Source organism: Anser anser (genome assembly GCF_964211835.1).
Source record: "Anser anser genome assembly, chromosome: 4".
Lineage (NCBI taxonomy): Eukaryota > Metazoa > Chordata > Aves > Anseriformes > Anatidae > Anser > Anser anser.
The window spans coordinates 46954640-46975047 of record NC_139724.1 but is presented as its reverse complement, the minus strand read 5'-3'; the positions used below and the strand labels follow the sequence as shown (position 1 = coordinate 46975047).

The following is a 20408-nucleotide window of genomic DNA, read 5'->3' as shown; positions in this document are numbered from 1 at the left end:
ACTGAACTTGCAGAGAAAGCTACACAAAACATCTGTATCCTCAGAAGATGTTTTCCCTTGCTGGCACGAGTGGCAGCGTTCTTCTGAATCACACACTCCATGCCCAACCTTGCTGCAACCTATTGCAATGTCTCAGCCTGGAAAACAGCAATTCATGACAACGACTGCAAGGGGAGAGTACACGATGAAACGACATCTCAAGATTGAAATCTAACTGCAGATCTTCCAAGCCATAAACATGACCAATTTTAAAACGGGGCGCAGATGAAGAAGCGTTTGGCTCTCAGGAAAATAACAAGTACTAGGAAGGAGCTGTTCTTGGATGCGCAGGAATAACTGCACATTTACATGCAGCAGATCTGCCATCTTTCCTCTGCAAAAACCGCAGCTTCCCATCCTACGCCTGTTGGGACATCCCACTTCCTCTCACTCCTCGGGAGAGAAAGAACAAGAGCTAGAACAAAGGTATGCTCAAACGCGCAGGCCAGGCCGCTCTGTGCTGGTAAGAATGAGCAAAAAGCAGACTTGTTTTCATTTTTCTCCTGGTTGGGACAAGGAAGAGGGCACCTCCTTTGCTTGTATGCCAAATATTACAGAACTTCTGGGATCCTATCACTGAGACTTCCTCCTCTGTGCTAAGATTTACTTAAACCTTCAAAACATGCTCAAAAGGGATGTGAAGAACGAGAAGACAGAATGGTGATATGTTTCCTGAGGATGCTAGGCTAAATTCTTCTGGCAGAAATCTACATCATGTTTTTTCTTCATCACATTCTTGCCTGACACACTATGGTGAGATCTTGCAGACTGACTTTGGTGAATTCTGGGGTGCTCAGAGTCACGTACCACAGCGCCCCAGAAACTTGAGCCTATGGGGTGACCGTAGAAATCACTGGACGATCAGCTGTCCCAATATTCAGCCAGTATTTGGGGCCTCTACCCACCAGCACGGAGATACAGAGATAGAAAACAGCCTCTCTAACCACAAAACCTGTCGCAGCCTCATCAAAATCACCATGAGCACTGCAGTTTCACCACTCAAAGAGGTATCTCACCCAGGTCAGCTGAAGCCAACCTCAAAATGCACCTTCTAGACATTGTAATGTGCACAGCCGTCAGCGCTGCCAGCAGTCAACAGAACAGCCAACTGGTCTTCAGTGACCTGCTCTCCCACAGCTCAACGTACCCTGCCAGCCAAGCCCCCCGACCACTGCACTCACCTCAATGGGCTCAGAAGGGATTTTCAGCTTGGATAACTTGGCTTTGGCATTCGCCTTCAAATCTGAGATTTTCTCATACGGTTCTGTATGGTACTCCTCTGGGAGAGGTTTGAGCTCCGGGGATTCTACCGGTGCCTGATCTTGGCCATCCATTGGCCTGACATAGGCAGTTGGTTTCTGCTGCATTGCACTGGTTTTTGATGGCAAAGGTGGGGGAAAGGTCTGCGAGGAAGGCTGAGTGGTGCCAGCCAAGTTAATGGCTGAGCTGTCCCGACTTTCATTCTCCTGTGAGCCTGCCACTAGGTCCTGAGGTGATTTTGTTTGAGTGTAGGTCGGCCCATGACTTTTGCTGCTGTTCTGTGACCTGGAATTATGCTGGCTGGAATGTAGAGGTGACAGAGGTGCCACTGGAGTAGACAAAGATGACAGCAATGGAGAAAGCTCCAGAAGGGAGGCCTGAAGTTCATTAGCACGACCCTCACCAACAGCGCGCCTCTCGGTTCTCTTGTGGCGAGAACCTGTGTGACTTTCCTGCCCACCACGACTGTGTTCTTGACCTTGGCTCCGGCTGCTGGACAAGCTGTGACTCTTGGCATGCAAACCTGAAGCCGGTTCTGTTCTTGATTGTGCCTTTTGGTAGTGAATGGAGTGGCTTGGAGGGGGAGGAGCTACAACCGGAGGTCCCATGTGTGGATGGCGGCTTGCATGGTGGAATGAAGATGGTGTATGGCTGGTCTTTTCAGGGAAGAACGGGCGATCGGGCTTTCCTTGAGGGATCAGAGGAGCGATGCTTTTTGGTATCCCTATGAGATTCTGATGGCACCTGGCGCTGATAAGCTCCTTGACCTCCTCGTAATTGCCCAGCATGTTCTGAATACGGCTTGACAACTCATCCTCTTTATTAGTCTGAAACAGAAGATCAGAAAGTGGGAAATTTAAAAAGAAAAAAATAACCCCAGAGATCCAGCTCAAGAAGAGACACCCTTCAGGATCTTATTTTAATCGCCACGCATCACCACAACTTCAGTTAGGCAAGCTCATTTTGTTTCTGCAGGCAGTCTCTCCAAAGAGAATAAGACCGCTCCTAGCAGCATGAGTTCTTCGTTACAAATGCTGCAGGCCCAACTGCAGGTCTGCGAACATCAGACCACTTCGTTTCAACCATAGCTGCAGACAGATGTGTGGCCAAGCTACGTGTGAGCACTCTGCCACAAACTTCCAGACTACAGGAGGCCCCCGAATGAACCTGCCCACCCCAAAGGCCATACTGTACACTGCCACCTGCACAGCTTTATGAACATACACTGCTGATTTAAGTGAAGCAGATGGGACGTTGTTAGATCTGTTAATATCGTACTCAAGCCAACTATACTTTGCGCAGAGGCCATGGCTCTGCTCTTCTGCCCCAACCCTCTTTTCTCTTTGCCCTCCACCACACAGCCCTACCGTTACCTTGTAGGGCTCGGCAAAGAGTGGGGTGTTCTCACTGAACTTGTCTCTCTCCTGCAGCGCCTCCTGATTCCGCCTCTCTCTCTCTCGAATACGCAGCAGGTTTCTGTCCTCATTGTACAAGCTTCAGGAAAGAGAGAATAAAGGATGGTTAACATTTCATGAGCAGCACTATCAACAGACATCTTTGTGCAGAACCCTTGGTTTTCAGACAACTGTATCCATCCTGCACAGCAGCCATTCTGAAATGCACAGGGTGCTTACCGACAACAAATTGTTCGCATCAGGTATTTGCCATCTAGCATTGTAAGGTAACGTACCGCATCCAGCGTGTACCCTTCTCAGTCATTGCTACTGCTGATACCTTATATCAAGAAGGACGGGGAAGGAGGAAAATATTCATCCATTTAATGGTGAAAAATGACTTGAGAAGTACTCCATAGTTCCACTCCAGTTCTTCTCTTGGGGAAAACGAAGTTTCAGAGTTTGAACTTTGCTGACTTCAGAAACAAGCCTGTTCCTCTTTACTTTAAATGGACATTTGGAAAGCAGCTTACTTGGGAAACCATTTAGTTGCATTTAAAGCCATCACATAGCCATATTTAAAGAGAAGGTCTCAGGAATTTGGAAAATACCAGGCAAAAACCCTTCCTGAACCACAAACGCACAGTCCTCACTCCATCAGCCCTACATCAAAACAGCAATAAAGCTGTCTCGTATGCACAGCGGGACGACTTCATGGAAAACCAGACACTGTAAGCTAATGCTCCTCTGTGAAATATTACTGCAAAACAAGGAAATCCATTGCTCAGATATTTCTGGACATTTAGAAAGAAAAAGCATGCCCGTGTAGTGTGCGGACGCAGGTATTTCAGCCCTCCTTCACCACCGTGCAGCCTACTGCATGCATGCAGATCCTCTGCTACTTTTAGGTTGGCTCTGAAGCATCCCAGTGTGGAAGGGAAGAGCCACGTCTCGCCCCCGAGCAATGCCTTCTCAGCTATCACACACACACAACCACCTACTGAAGGTTTAACTTGCCCTAGAGGAGCAGAGGTTCTGCTCCAAGAGTTAGCCAAGAGGTCTGACAACTGCACAGGGGTATTCCTGACTCCATACAAATCTGGAAAAGGATGCAGCCTGGTGGCAAATTTCCATACATGGAACTGCAGCAAGGATGTACTTGTGCCACTAAGGCAGAAAAGCATATTCAGGGGTCAGACGACACGCATTTAAAATAGTTTCCAATTTTTGCTAGTGCTGAATGGTTTCCAAACATAGCAAACCAGAAGTTTCCATGTACTATGCTTCCAATTACTAGGTAACCCACTTCTGAAAACAATGCAAGAAATTAAAATAATAAAAAGGAACCACAGATCACTGATTTGGTAAATATACTCAACCCTTCTGTTAAAAACAATATGCAAGAGAAATATTTCCTCTGTGCATCTGATGTCATCTTGCATGTGAAAAATGTCCTATTTATAAGCAGTTTGTTGGTCAGCTGCCCTGTGTGTGTGCGCTGGGAAACCTCTGTCTAGCCAGATGTGATAGATATCAACTGCAGAATAAAAGAATTAGGGCAAATTAGACGAAATATTGACTGCATCCACTCCTTGAAACCGTGTGTATGTGAGAGAGTTCTTAAATGAATGCATTTCATGTTGACAGTATTTTCTAAACATTTCTGTCTGAGTTATCTGGAAAATTTTTACTGAATGAAACATCATTTTCCAAACATTCCAGGAAGTAAAAAGTGATTCCGTAAATATCCTTTATATAACTCTAAAAAAAAATCCCTTCAGAGCAAGCGTGAAAAAGCCCTGAAACATCTTTTTAACTGCTAAGAAGTTGGCTGTTAGCACAAAGCAATCCCCTGACACTTCCCTTGTACACAGCTGTGAGATTACAGACCCATTTCAGGAACACTGATGCCAACCATAGGATAAACTTATTACCAGATGAGTGAGATTTAACGTGGACCAGATCCTCTTCCCCCGCCGCCCCCCAAAGCCCTGTCGCATTTCCCAGGTGGCTGCACAAGCCAACAAAAGCGGAGCAGGGTGGCTGCCCTTGGTGGCAGCCCTCACTTCTTCTTTTCCTGTCTCCTTGCCCTACAGTCATCTCTTTCCCTGAGCAGACTACACGGCTCCCTTGCAAGCAGCTCTCCTGACCCCTGTTTGGGCTCATTTCCTCCCTCACTGTGACCACGTGCTGGGCTCCAGCTCTGCTCCCAGCCTTGACTTCTGCCCGCCAAAGCCAGCACCAAGTATATATCTGAGGCTAACAGCAGCATTCAGTTCAGCGCCAAAGCTACAACGGGAGCATGCACGTAGAGCCAACTCCTCGTGGTGTCCCAAGTCCTCCCCCACCCCAGCCACACAAGTGGCAAGAAACAGGAGACAGCATGCAGCTAAAATTAACTCTTCCTCCTGGTGATCCCAGGAGACAGCATTTGCTACTACAAACAAACCTGAGAGTGTTTACACACAACGCACATTTACTTGTTCTGGTCACATGCCACATACTTTTTTTTTTTTTTCCTTCATCACACACACCTCTTAGGGAAAGCAGACGACACACCTTTTGGACATAGTCCCATCTCAGGCTGCAAATGACTTTCTAAAACACATTTCTCCACCACTTCCTTTGGTATCAGTTGTTTGCCTGGTCAAGTTTTCCCCTGGCAGTGCTTAGGCCATTGTTTCCATTGCTCCGTGGGCAGGAAGACATGCAAGAAATTAGCGGACACAAAGGGGATCTACTTTTTGCAATGTGACAAAGAGTAAAAAGAGCAAAGCTCCTTCCCCTCCTTCATGTCTTTGGATACACATGTGCATTTTGGCCTGCACGGCACTGACAACACCTTAGGCTGTCCTATAGCTATTTCTTTCTTGATGCACGCCATGGATACCAAGCGCTTGGTTCTTTGCAATACAACTGCTGCACTAAATATACATCCTTGTTTTTGTTTGTTTTCTCCCAAGTGCTTATTAAATTACTGACAGTGTTGGCTGAAGTACAGTACTCGCAGATACTGTGCTAGCTTTCCCCAACACAGATTTTGCTAATGCAATTCGCAGATTGTTGAGGCACGCTTCAGATCCAGGCCTCCCGCGGGTGAACTGCTGAACTGGCACAGCTCTGTGCTGAAGCGTGAGATCACAAGTAACGAAAGCAGTTTAAAATACTCATCTAAACAAGACAGAAGGACAAATGCAGCAGACAAACCATCGGTTAAATCTCATTTTATCTCCCCAGGTGAGAAATGGTTTGCCTCTTTCAGTGAGGATGGGGAAGATGAAGGCAAGCCTCTTGGAGAACGCTGTCACGACCAAAGGAGTAACTTCCCTTCTCCCAGCCGACCCACTCCTGACCATCACAACAACCTCAGTTACCTTCAGATATCCCTTTATAGCCTGCCTTGTTGTTTAGCAAGGCTTTCGCAGCAGGACCCAAGAGCTGAGATCTGACGTGGCTCACTCTGGCAGTGCCCCCACTGCAAGGCGCTCAGGGCTCGCAGAGCCTCCAGCTGATGTGGGGAGCTGGGACCAGGGGAAGGATGTCCACGATGTGGCCTGTGCTCTCCCTGTGTATGATAAACCCATACAGAATTTGACTCTGTATCAGCAGTTTTTGTTAATGCTTGCTGGGTAAGAAGGGCAGGAGCAGTAACCTAGTCAGATGACCCTTCTTCCAGAAAAAAACACCCAAGATCACACCACTATCAACAGCAAGCCAAGACTGAAAAGCACCTGGGGTGATCCACAAACATCAGCACAAGTACGTGTGTATTTTGTTGGCTGGAAGAGCACTGAGGTTATGAATCGCTTCTCAGCTCGAAGCTGAGAAGCCAACAAGTGGAAATTCTGACTGGGAGGCTTCACCTTTTGGTCACTTGTCCCAGCTTGCGGAGCAGGTGGGTGAGCCAAAGCCCACTGAAATAGGCAAAAATATTCCTATCGACTTCAATGGACCGCGTGCTGGGCACCGAGTGAGCATTCTTCAGTCATGCAAAACAGGCCTGACCTTGGACACAGATGAGCAACGCAGAAGGAAGGAGCGTCGTCATTTGGACGCTACGCAGCAGCTCACAGGGCTCAGCTCTGGTGCCTTTCCAAAAAAGAAAACAAACAACAAACTCGAAAAACTTAAACATTTAGGGTTTGAGCTGCTAAACATTAGATGTAAACCAAAGCAATAGTGCCACATTAGTGCACACACCACAGGACTGCATTTTGTCCTCTTTACCAGAAGCTGTCTCAGCAGTAACATCACAACTATTAAGATAAAGCAGGCCGTGTGCGTGCACATACATACAGGAGCAAAAACTGACGGGAATGGAGGCAAGAGGAACATCAGTCTGAGATTTTTGAGACCACAGAGGGGGGAACACCCTGGGGGCTGTTTGTGTTTGTCCTACTGGGACAATGCCTGCTGTCAGCACAGAAGGAGCAGGGCTCTGGTTTTACACTGTGCCCTGTCACAAATGTCTCACAAGCTCCCAGCTTAGAGCAAGAGAAGCAGAAAACTCGCAGGCAGTTTAACAGCAGCAGTAAGAAGGATCCAAGCCACGTATTATGACCTTGCAAATTGTTTTCTGAAGCACTGCGTCCATGTGGATTACGGATATCCTTCTATTTCTAGGCTGGCAAGCATCCAAATTCAGAGCCATTGAGCTGTTTTCGTCACAGGTCCTGATTACATCCAAACAAAAGGAAAACCCTACACAGTCCAAACTCGCATCTCCTGCAACCGTAATATTTACAAAGAGACACAGCTATCTTTGCTCTGTGTATCCCAGCGCTGAACACTAAGCATCTTACGTGCTGCTTGCTGCAGAAGCAGCAGCTGTAACACGTCTAAGGACCTTCTCTTTCCCTGAACCCTCCTTGACCCGCAGCCTGCTTCCCAGCAATAAATTCTTTTTCAAGAGTGTGTGAAGAGAAGAGGAGGAGGGACCGAGGGGGTGGAGGGATGCTGCGTTCCTGCCCTGGAGCCAACTCCAGCAGGTCTGAAAGGAGACCGACATGCCGACTCCGGCAGATACAGGCACTCTCCCACGGATGGGCTGGCAGGCACGGCTCGGCAGGTTGCCCTATTCCCCCCGGCACTTCATGGCTGGGCAGCTGACCACCCATCCATCACCTCGGGAGGTCACCCGCTCCATTTTGTGCTCAAGGAGCCCCATCCACGCTCATCCATGCTTTCCAAAAGCTATCAGACCGACTTTCGTTCAGAATTTTCCTTCCACTTCAGAGCACAGAAGGGGACACATTTTCAAAAGCAGAAAGGGGATAAAAATCTCATCGTGCAGTTGAGAGAACCTACCCTAAGTTTGCTTTAAAAGCTAGCCCTTAAGCTAACTGAAGACAAAAGCTAAAACTCCTGTTAATTCATGTATTTTACACTGCAAGTGTCAGGTTTCTGTGCACACCACCTCACAGTGAGGGGCTTTTGTTTGGAACAACTTTTGTTGCATTACACTAGGTGGCATTCTGAATTCAGACCACGGGTATTCGCGTTCTGCTGAAATCTCCATGCTTTTTAACACAAGCCTGCAGTCATCCGAACGCCAGCATCTGTGTTTCAGTCAACCATTAACCTGACCAGCTGGGGTATGCCCCCACACTGACAGCACCATCCAGGCTCGGGTCGGTAACGCGAGCCATGAAGAGAGCAGCGTGCTCTGAGACCATTCTCACAGACATCGCAGTCTTTGCCACGGTTTCAGATGCTGGCAAGTGGCTATCTAGCCCATGATGCCATTTTCAAAAAATAGACAGCTGTGAAAGGAAAGTCTGTCTCTGCTCCTGACTTGCGTGTTCTCTGTATGAAAACAAAAGTAAAATAAAAATCTGCTTTAGTTTTAATTGCAGTAAGATCTGCTGCTGGCTCCCAAAAGGAATTACTCCAGCAGCAGGGAAGGGGGTGGAAAAAGGCTAACAGCAAACACAAACAGCGCTCACTTCCTTCTGAACACACACAACCTCTTTCTCCAGAACATTAAAAGGGAACATTTCCTTTTAGTACAACTGCAGGAAATCACAGATTTATTAAAGCCATTTTGGCATTAAAACAGATTCTCTTTTATCACGAGAAGCTGCTGATCAACATTTCTCAGGGCTGAGGGACACGTTCCTGCCTCATTTGGAAAGCAATGCAGATCAGGCTCGGCTCTCGCACCGCAGTGCCCAAGCAGCTCGCCTTACAATGTGGCTGTGAGACAGGCAGATCAAAGACAGACATTAAAGCTAATAGCAAACACCATCAAACGAGCCTCGTCCCAACCTTTCCTTCCTTTCCTTGCTGGAAAGGCTGCCTCACATCATTAAACACTACTTCACAGAACATACACAGTTTGAACAGAAACAGACGATAGAAGCAAGCATATGGCAGAGGCGCAACAGATGGTACAGTTAGTCAATTATTTTCTGCATCGTCATCACACACCAGCTTCGGTGCATGCTTTCCAGAAAACACATCTTCACACTGGAGAAATAAGAGGTGGAACTTGGATTTCAAGCACTGGCTCCCCTCCTCCTTCAGCTCGCCACATGTGTGCAGCCCTGTTTGCTACCCGCGCGACAGCAGCGTTACACCTCCCGGCCCACCTGCAGGCCCACCATGGCTGCAGGAAAACTGCTGCCCCTGAACTACAACAGCCTTCCCAGGTAACCCAGAAAGTCAGAGAACGGTTGGGGTCTTTTAACGGAGGGCAGGGAATCACCAGTTTGGTTAAGGAGAAGTTAAGTTGGCTTTTTCCAGAAAAAAAATCATTTTTACTTAAGTAACGTCAAACATCTCCACACTGCCTCTCCTGTGGTAATCTTTGGGTTCAAACTCCTACTTGTTTCCTATTGCTGTCGCCAAGTTTAAAAATACATTAATTACTACAGTCATTAAAAGGTTTTTGCTTCCTTTTGGCATCAGTAGGCCTTGATTCACCCAGCAGCTCCCAGGAGTAAGCCCAAGTGTCTGCTGAGAGGAGCTGAGCCCCTGCAGTGCCCGGTGACTTGAGCAGCAATCGGGAGCTCGCCTCCTGTGACGTTCTTCACACAGGACAAACCCTTCACAGAATTGGGCCTACAGCCGCCCACGGCTCAGCCTTCACAGACACACCACTCACCCTACGAAAAGAAACATGCGCTGAGGGCCAGCTTCACTTAACAGCTGTCTACAGCAGCAGCCTAAAAAATCTGCAAAGACGTGACAATTATTTCACACGGTCTCCACTTTGTCATCTTCAGTAAGAGCACTTAACTACGTTGTAATCAAAGCACCTCAGCAAACCAAAAGAGGCAGTCTCTCTGCCCAGGATGCCCCAGAAATGAAGTCTCCAAAGAAACCCAGGCTTGTACCCTCTCCCCGGTAGGCTGATGTTAATAGAATGCTGTCAGGAAAGGCGTTAATTACAAGTTATGCAGGGAACACGAAAGTTGTCATTCTCCATCTAAATGCAAATATACCGGGAGGGCTTCTATGAAGGTGTGGATGTGTGAAGAGTAATTACAAGGAGCACAGCCGAGGCGGCGGAACAATGATGAATTTAAGGCTTTGTTTGATCTGGAAGTGGCAGGCACAGGAGGAAATGTGAAAAATTTAAATCACCGGGTAGAAGCAATGAAAAATCCTGACCACTTTGTCTCTTAGAGACGAGCGCTCTGTATACAGCAGCCTAATTCATCAGGCACACGTCTCAGGATTTCCCCAAGCCAAGTATGTGGTCCGACCACCTTTCAGCCCCGAAGGCACTTATGTCTCTTCGGGTAGTTGAGGAAAGGAGAGGAAACTGTGAGCAGGCAAGAGGAGCCAGCGTCTCTTGTCACTTCATCGAAAAGGATCAAAAGATTAGCCTACTCAGGACACAGATGCGCACACAAATCACTGGGGTTACTCTGCAATGGGCAAAACTGAGTTGGCAGTTGTGCAGAACTTCGTTCTCCCTGCCGAAGCTGGAGACTTTGGCCTGCCACTAAGGTGATTACAGCCCAGCAAACCTTAGCACACAGACACAAGTGCTCCAGAGGCACTGCCACTGCATGCTCCCGGAGAGCAGACTAACCTGCGCTAAGTTTCGATGGTATTTCTGGAGGCATGTGCCTAGCTTGCTCTGACAGCACCTTACATCCTGGCTGTGAGAACCTGCCCCTCGGAGAAATGGCAATCCTCGCTGCGCGGATCCTGCTTGGCCAGGGAGGGGACCCTGAGTCACCAACCATCAGCCCCATACTGGTCTGCAACGAGTCCTGAAGAAACTACCACACTGACAGAGAAGACATTAACCCTGCACAGGTATTTACATCACGCCTCCCTAGATCAAAGGCTGCTGCAAGTAAATACAAGGCCTTGGCATTATCAACCAACGCGCAGGGTGGGGTGTAGCCTTTCCGCCAGAATGTAAACTTTGGCTCTGCTCAGAAGTTGAGCTCCGAGAGAAAACATCGACTGTCAAAGCACAGGGAAATCAGATTTCAAAGACCAGCCTCTCCATTCCTCTCGCTGCCCTCACAGCCATCGTGCTCTTATTTCGCTTTCTTTTGCCACCTGTCTTATTTCAAGCGGCCAGACATCGACTTACCATTTCTGAGCCCTTTTTTCAGACACTGCTTCAGCATGCAGACTCATAAGCTATTTGGAAAAGACTTTTGGGAAGACCCCCTGCATAGCGTTCGTTAAGCACCACCCATCACCACAGTGACTGCAGAATCGCCTTCGACTTTTCATCTGTCACTCTCCATCTTCCTTTCGGACGTGCCTGGGTGTCACCCTGCAGGATCTCAGGCCCAATTCTGACAAGTCTCACTTGTTATCTTCCTGACGGCTCCTTTACGCTGAGGCCAACTCCTGCCTCGGAAGTTTATTTTTCCATCAGAACAGCCACGCTGCATGACACTTGCTGCGACTCTGCACCAACAGCCTCGAGCACTTGCCCTCACGCCGCCATCTCCAAATGCCTCCACACGACAGAGCAAGCATCAGCAGCGTTTCGTCTTCCTTCTGAACACCCACGGGTCCACCAGCGATGAACAAGAAGTGAGCTGCCTGTCTACACGCAGCTCGGGGCAGCTGAGTTGAACCAAGCAGGCAACGTGGCTTCGAGGACAGGAGAACATCCCACCTTTTCACTGACAGAACTGACAGTCTTAAGAGTCCTGGGAATTGCTGGGCACAGACCTGCTGTAGTAACTCACCACTCTGCTTACACTGCGCTGCTTTAGGAACTCTTTTGGATTGCTTAAGAAGGACGCAGTTTCTGACTTTAAATGCACAAGCAGGAAAAAAACCTACATTCCTAAAACAAGCTTCTTCAATTTACTAAGGAACGTTTACTTGGTGGATAGCTTTAAACCCTTCAGTTCATCTCCTGTCTCTCCTCCCACCCTGAGAAGCATGATTTCTGAGTTTATGTTGTAGCACACTTTTTTTTTTTTTATAGAAGAAACTCTGGCTAGCGTAACTTATTATTCTAAGTCACCAAACACAAAACAAAGCAATACTTTTTCCAGCAGAGCATCATACAGCAATCAGCACACAATAATTCAATTTCTTCAAGAGAGTTTCATGAAGAACACGTACAAGAAAAAGAATGTCTTTAAACTGAAAATTCAGTCCATTTTTGCATTTAATATAGTGCCCAGAGAGACTCACTTCTGATCAAACACTTCATATGTACAGGCAACAGCTTCTCTGATAAAAAGCTACACCCCAGTAGCAAGCTCTCCCTGGTTAGGAACAATAGATTATCAGCAGCTATGGAATTTACGCCTGTGAATCACCCTTACCACAAAAACTGCTATTCCTTTTTTAGCTTTATGTTTATGTTTTTACCTACCAAGTGCCATGCAGGCTAGGAGAATAACCTTACCAGCACGTATACCTGCCAAGTGCTTCCCTGCCTCCCTGATGCAGCAGAGCTCCCCACCTAAGAACTGGGACATATTTGCAGATCGAAGCCCAGACGTCCACCAAATAGAGGATAAGGAAAAAAAAAGTCATTACAAAGCCCTCGGCAAATGTCATGCACTCCTCTGTAGAACTAATGCAAAAATGACATGAGGAAAAAATAAGGAAACAAGAAGAAAAACACAGGGAGGAATAAATCACCGAATTTTCTTCAGTTGTCTTATTTTTCCCAGTGATTTTTTCATGTTAGATCTTGAGAAACCTGACCGAAAAAATAAACTGTCAATGTGCAAGGGAGAAATTAACGACATACTCTCATTTGATTTCCTCAAATGATGAGGAGGAAGACAGAGTTGAAAAACCCTCTTTTATGTAAGTCGCGGTCGCTCTCCAGGGCTGATGGGGGCTGGTCTTGTTCCTCACAGCCAAAGCATTACAACACAACCTTGACACGAAGAAACTTGAGGAGGAAGCGACCTATCTCACTAAGGAAAGTGTATGCTTAACTCACCACAGATGTATGACAGCACACCAGGGGTGCAGAAAGGCTACTGTCACGGTACACAGCCTTCTGAAAAAGTAACCTGTTTTCCAATGTATGCAACTTAAACGTGCCACCCAAAGCCTGAATGTATTTTACCTATGGCAGTGAAGAGAAATCCTCCTGCAGCTTTTACACCAGCTGTTCCATGTGCAAACCCACCCTGACCACAAGAGCAGGATCTATGTTTACCTCAATTTCCCATTTTCAGGATTTAACAGCCAAAGGTGGTCATACAGTCTCCCATCAACAAAATCTACCTCGCGTTATTCCCAGTCTGCCAGAGGGCAAGCGCAGGCACAGCGGCAGTAGGGTAACAAACCACTGTGCGCAGCCACTGGGCAGGAACTGTTTCAGAGGCACTTACCCTGGCCCTACAGCACCAGGAGCTTGCTGCAAGGGAGCTTTCCACTTGATGGGAAATGGGGGAAAAGCACTCTGCAGCTGCCACGTGCCAGGGATGCGTACAGGAGATCAGATGTGGCCGTGTCAGGATGGCACGGCAGCCATTTGCTTGGAGAAAGGAACGGTCAGGCAGTAGGACGCAGAAAAGGACCAACAGGACAAGTTGCAGCATGGGCACCTGTTCAAGAGCCAAGTCTCCACCAGGGCTGCGGTACCTGGATCAACTCCCACTGCTCAGGAACTGACTCAGCTGCAGCATCACCCACTCCCACAGTGTTTCTTCCTCTTGATTAGCTGCATCCCACTCATAATGAAAACAATTAAGTCAGCCCAAGAGACATAAATAAACCCAGATCAAGTGTTAGCTTACAAACCGCAGCTTCTGAAAACGATGAGACTGAAGTGAAATACGTGGAGGAACGCCGAAACACAAGTTAGGTCAAGCACGGCAAGATCCTCCAGCACTGCAATTCAACACGCACCGCTGCAGCCGTGCCAAATCTCTGCTGTTACGGCTCTGCAAGTCAGTTATATGAGTAGAGGAATGCAGCGGCTACCACGTGGCAAGCAGCAAGCCTCTTTGGCAGGGACGGGCTCTTGCCGCGTGCGTACTGCATGAAATCTTCTTCTCTCACCATAGCCACCTGCCTCGGTACTCCTGCTCTCAGTAGAAATGCAGCAGCTCTGGGGAACTGCTCTAGGCTTGCCTAGGAAGAGAAATAAAACCTCCATTCTGTTCCATTTGCGTGGGAACTATCCTGCCTGTCGATTTGCATTGAAGTACTGCGTGAAGTAGCATTTGTTGTTGTTCTGTACAATCAATTCATTGGTAACATGCTTAAACACAGCAAGAGAACCGGGCATTTGCAGCAGAGAATTACCAAGAGAGGAACAAAATCATGAAATCAGGCTTCTGTTCCCTTACAACAGGTTCCAGAAGTCTTTCACAGGTAAATCTGAGATTAAGTGGAAAAAGCTGCAGCAAAGTTGCACTAGTGCAGAAAGAATTTAATAGTCAAGGGATCGAGTAAAACATATTTTTGCCTTTTAAGTATCAATTTCTCAGACCCATTTCACAGAATCACAGAATTGCAGGGGTTGGAAGGAATCTCAAGAGATCACTGGGTCCAAACCCCAAAATTTCATTCATTTGTTCACACAATCACAAGATTTTGATTCCCACACACCCATTTTCATTTTACTGATCATAAGAAAGGAACTGTGATTACTTAGAACTAGTGTTTTCTTCAGACCAACTGTCCTAAAATTGTGTTCCTGACCTCGCACAGAAGTACTCGGTAAAGGAAAGCCCAGTGGTCCCCCAACACACTTGCTCTTTCCTAGGGGGCCGCACAAAAATGGGGAGCCTTTCCAACAACTGTCATGGTAAAAGCTCTGAAAAAAAAAAGTAGGTTACAAAAAAAAAATCCAGATATCAACATATCAGAAAAAAAAAAAAGATGTTTAATTATCCACCTGAAATGACTTTGAACAGCAAATCAAGGATTCATGTCTTGCAATCTATTATTCTACCTCAGTTCATCCAGCATACAGCAATGTTTATCGCAGGTGCAAGAAGTCAAATGCAATACATTTTCTACTTTAAGGCTACATTAAAATTATTCAAGCAGATGTGCTCTTTGTTCACTTTGTTCACTGATTTTATAGAACTAGCTCCTTAAATCCTCTTAAAAAAACCCAAGAAGAACACAAAACGTTGCTCTCCACTTCACCAAAGAAGTTTAACAAGATATATGTTGTTGGATAAAAAAACAAAACCCTGCAATGTTTACTGAGCAGCTGCTTTGTGTGCCTGCATTTTAAATCTCTTGTTGAACAGCATCCTCACCCTACAGCTACCGCCTCTGCATGTCCAGCTGAGTGAGCACGCTGCTGGGTTTCTGCAGAGCCTGCTACCAGCCGACCTTGTGCAGGCTGCGCCAAGCAGCTCGTGAGTCCACCAGGACCCGAGAGCTACGCAGTCCGTCCACGGGTGCCCCATCATGGCCACGCTGCCAGCCAGTGCCCCACGTCCTCATTTCACGTGTCATTTCAAATGACACCTCATTTCAGTGTCAGCTGCACTGCCTGCACCACCATGTGCCTGCAGACCACCGGTTTTGGCACTAGCAAAATCAAGGAATATTAACGGCTTAAATTCTTCCATACTTCCATAGAAACGGGCAGCAAACAACTCATGCAACAAGGTTTCCTATTCCCCTGAGTTCTCCCTTTATATAACAGCACCTACAAAGTAACAGGTTGAACAAGTCTTATCTGCATAGCAAGGACTAAGTAGGAACGGAAAGAGATTAGCACTGTTTGCAGAAGAAGCCTGCTTATACGCTCAAAAGCCTATTTAAAAAAAATCTTTCCTGCACTCTCTGCCAGGTTACAGGTATTCCACAAGTATTTCCTAATTTTTCCATCCACACACAGAACCGTCTGCACATTTTCCCATGGTTTGTCGCTTTTGTTTGATGTTATTAAGAGGTTTCAAACTGCATTTGAACCATCACTCTGATGTCTCTATAACAAAGTGGCTCATTGTCATTCAGAAGGGCTTGGAAAGCATTCAAACCATGCAACGGCAATAATCCGCGACAGGGAGCATTAGGCAGGTACTGAAGCATGCCTAATGCACGTTGCAAAGCATATGTCCCTCCAAAACACATGCGGAGGTGCTTCGCCTTTCCTTTCTGCTGCTTGCTAAAAATACGCGTATGCGGTACATTTTGCAGGGGCTACAACCATCAGCAACGTGGGCGGGCACGCGCATGCTTCCCGGAGAGCCCAGCCGCAACACAGGATGTCCCAAACTTGCAAAGAAAGGCTCGGGCAACCGAGGGGCTCCTGCCAGCATGTGGAGCCAGCACAGGGATCGCCCACGGTATGCGGTGGAAAAGGCAGCGCTGACAGGAACCAGCAAGGCCGCTTCCAAAATGTTTACCCTGCGTGGGAATTCGCTGATAACCCTGCTCTGCTTGGGAGAGCACACAGCTGTACAACCAACACACTGCCAGACCAATACTGAGCCGCTCTGCTTTCGCCTGCTGCTGCTGAACCTCGGTGAGATACCCCAAAGATTGACACGGCGTCTGTAAGGCCTGATGGGCCTTGGGAGGCTTACAGCAGTACCCAGAAATCCTAAAGCCAACGTGCCTGCAAACACCTCCCCTCTGCGGCTGGAAAGCCACGCGCTGCTTTTTGTGAACCACGTAGCAGCCAAAGCCATGATTTTTGCAGGAAGGCTGAGGGACAATGCATTTTCCAGCTGAAATGGCAAACTGCTGCACAGCAGGAGTCATCTGCCAGCAACTGGGCAATCTGCTGATGAACACTTTTTTGGGGTTGCCTCAGGACAGAGCAGGCATGTGTATCTTGCCACTATTAATTGTTCTTTGTGTATTTATCCCCACAGAATTTAGGTGTCCCACACAGCGACTACATCAAACGAGGCAATTTCTGCCTCCAAAAGCACTTACATTGTCCATTTATTTGCAATGCTTAGCTTGATGCTCGGACTGGCAATAAATTATCCTTCTTAAGTGTTTAGCCTATTTCTATTAATATTCTTCCTTCCCCACCACCCTCCTGCGAGTACAGTAACCACGGGGGGTGGATCGACATCGACAGCACTGCAATTAAGAGATTACTCTGTGAGGTTTTGTATTTCTGCCTGGTTTCATGTTCCCGTTAAAAGCACTTGGTTAAACAACTGAGCAACTGAAGGCAACGTAACCACGGGAGCCTTGCCAGCAGATCCCGGTAAAGCAGCCCCAGAAGGGCAGGCAGCGCCCGAGCGGGAACAGAGACGGGCTCCCAAAATCAGGGAGAGGACAGCGAGCACGACTGCAAAGGGGCCAGCTTGGAGGGAGTGTGGGAGGAGCTTACCGCCAGCCGGGAATCTGGGTCAGAGTCAAGAGCCACTGGCTGGACACCTACATGCAGGACAGGAGGGTTTCCATGCAGACGCAGCAGCTTTGGTTGTGTCGAGAAAGAAACTGCAGGTTACTGCTGGAAGCCCCCACTTTGTCACCTGCAAAACTTCAGCCCTGAGATACGATCGATACAGTGAAGCCCTTGCCAAGTACCAAGGCTGTGACAAATGAGAAAGATGCTCTTCCTCCCGCTCAGCTTGGCAGGAAGCTCACGGAGTGAACAGAAAGATCAGCTGCAACTCCTGCAAATGCAAATCAGAGAGGAAGCTCAACTTCAGCTAAATAAAAATAGGCCTATCTCAGCCATCACAACATATGGTCACATCACATCAACTTTGCTTCCCTTTTTCAAGGAAAGCAAAACCTGACAGCCAACTGGTAAAAGGCAACTAGTCAACATCCTTGTTAATTACGTTACAACTCTTCTATTGTATTGGCTTCAACACCCTCTCTATCATTCTGTTTCCAGTTTGAACTCTCTAAGGGACTGGGGTCTTTCCAAGCCCATTCTGAACTGCTGTCCTTCTGTCCGCAGAAACCACCACTCAAAGGAAGTCACATCTGCTCAGACGATAACAGCGGTAATTTCATGCCAAACCTGCAACCACGGCTGGCAAATTACACCAATGTGCCGTAGGATCTCACAGGAGAAGCTCCACGAGGCACACGCAGCCTTCTGTCCATTCAGGACTTCTTCCAGGGGCAGGTCGCTTCCCTGATAAAACCTCTGGAGCCTCTGCCCATTCAACGATTTTCACGGCAGTAGCCCATGGCCTCTTCCAGTCCCCATCCTCTATGGCACGGTGGCAAGAGGCAGCTTCAAAAGGAGAAGTGAATCAACACCGCCTCTCCCTGGGGTTCCTCGTCCTCAAACCTCCCACGTGCCTTTTCCAGCCAGGCTTATTCATCGCCCTGAGCAGGAGGCTTTTTGCTCTCCCAGGGTCTCAGCAGATGCCCTGCATTAAGCACCACGTCAAATTTCCAAAGCAGCTTTAAAATCCTTCTGCGTATGCTGACGGGGATTCTTCCTCATCCCCGGCTTGTGCCTGCCACTGCTATACGCGGTGTGGCAAGCCTCGCCAACAGCCTCTCCCCAGGCTACAACACCTCCAGCACGGGCTAACCCCCAAAATAACCCAAGCTACATCCAGCCCAGTCATCTGTGGAAAGCTAGGCGTTTTCAAGAAAATACAGGCTGATCGTAAAGACTTGCAGTAACTCTTTGCCTTTTTTTTCATTGTTTTTCAAACAGAATTTCCCTAAATCTTCTGCACATACTCTCTGCAGAAGTCTGTATCTTTTCCATGTTACTCAGTGGTTCAGTTGTTACAATTACTAAACACACCACCAGAGACACATAAACGTTTTTGCACTACAGATGTGGTACCTGTATTTCTAGAAGCACCTGAAAAAATGGGCAGGAGGAAGGAACAGAATCACTATTGCTTCTTTTGCCTATTCTACCTAAAACCTTGCTTTTATCCAACTTCACCTCAGAAAAACTACTGGAATCCTTTCTGGCCAGTATTTTGGTCTAAAACACCTTTTTTTTTTCTTTTTTTTTTTTCCTAACTTAACACTTCTTTGCTTTAGAAAATATGACATTTGCAAGAACCAACACAACAGAAGAACAGGAATAGAGGAAATGGTGAGACTAACAGCCTTCCCCTCTCCCACATCACTTCTCTGTCATGCACACACAGAGAAGTCACTCCTCAGTTTAAAGCTGTGAATCAGGAGCCCTTTTTGAGCACCTGCTTACACAGATGCAGACACAATAAATATCCTCCACATTTCACTTTCTAGCTCCAGGTCAAGAGTTGCTGTTGTGCATACACTCGAGCAGGGCTCTTCACCGGAATGCTTTCTGGAACTGGACTTGAGAGCTGAAAGGCAACAAGGAAATCAGATCTTGATCGTAAAAGTGGTCGACTGCCTTACAACACACAAGCTAAGCCTTTCAAAAGAAGGGGACAGCTCAGCTGGCCACGAGTTGGACCTGAGCACGAGTGACAGTGATGGAATTTGGAGCAGAAGCCGTGCATCGCTTCCACCCAGAGGCTACTGCGTGCTGGGAAGACGTGAGATGCTTGTCCTTGCTCACTGAGGGGAAAGAGAAGAGGAAGGGTGAAAGAACCATTCGAGGACTTTCTAAGAAAAGTGCATCACTTAACTGAAGACCTTTAAAAAGCACCATATTAACCCCAGTGACTGCTGATGGTGTCTCAGCCCTCCGAGCCTGTTTCACACGTGTTGAGGGACTCCTCTAGGGGAAGGAAAGAAACACTGAACAAACCTAAACAAATCATAATTTGCTTGGCAGATTACTATACATAAATGGTCTTTAAAGTTGTTACACTCAAGTAAACATAGCTTATATCAATTATCATCTGTAAATTTCCATTGTTAAGCTGGGAGAGAGGTGGATGGCACATTTTCAAAGGAAGCCATTTTAAAAAAAGGAAACCACTACCTTGGTATTTAATACACGCACAAAGGAACAGACACATAAAGAAATTATTTTCCTGATATTTCCCCCACCCAGAAGTTGTTTATTTCTTCATCTGGCCCATGATCGACATCTCTCACCCACCAAGGTCACAGCAGGAAAGGAAAGGACCAGAGGAAGACGTGAAACGGTGGATAGCACAGAAACCCCTCAAAAGAAAAGCAAAAGATAGGCTCAGAACATGGAAAGAAGAGAGATCTCTTCACACCACCATCTTCTATACGACATTTCTATCTGACTTTTTGAAGGGGGTGGGGGAATATGTTACTCACATTACTTTTGAGTTTTACATTTGCAACAGCTGAAAACGACTTTTTCTCCCCTTTGCCCCTGTTCTGGCTAGCACAAGTAATTGTTGCCGAATCTGAAAGCCCCAAGAACAAGCACTCTGAGGAGAGCTGGGTGGACACAGGGCCACGTGCACCATCCTCACCTGA

At 47.3% G+C, this 20408-nt stretch overlaps 1 protein-coding gene across 6 annotated transcripts in view; it reads right to left on the bottom strand.

The window, feature by feature from the left end:
• AFF1 (ALF transcription elongation factor 1) overlaps positions 1-20408 on the bottom strand; it is a 105756-nt gene that overhangs the window by 46155 nt on the left and 39193 nt on the right. For all 6 annotated transcript variants that reach the window (XM_083833859.1, XM_083833860.1, XM_083833857.1 and 3 more), the window contains 2 exons: positions 2673-2793; positions 1221-2126 (listed from right to left, as the gene is read on the bottom strand). In XM_083833859.1, the coding sequence (XP_083689985.1) occupies positions 1221-2126; positions 2673-2793 (1027 nt within the window). The remainder of the gene's footprint in view (positions 1-1220; positions 2127-2672; positions 2794-20408) is intronic.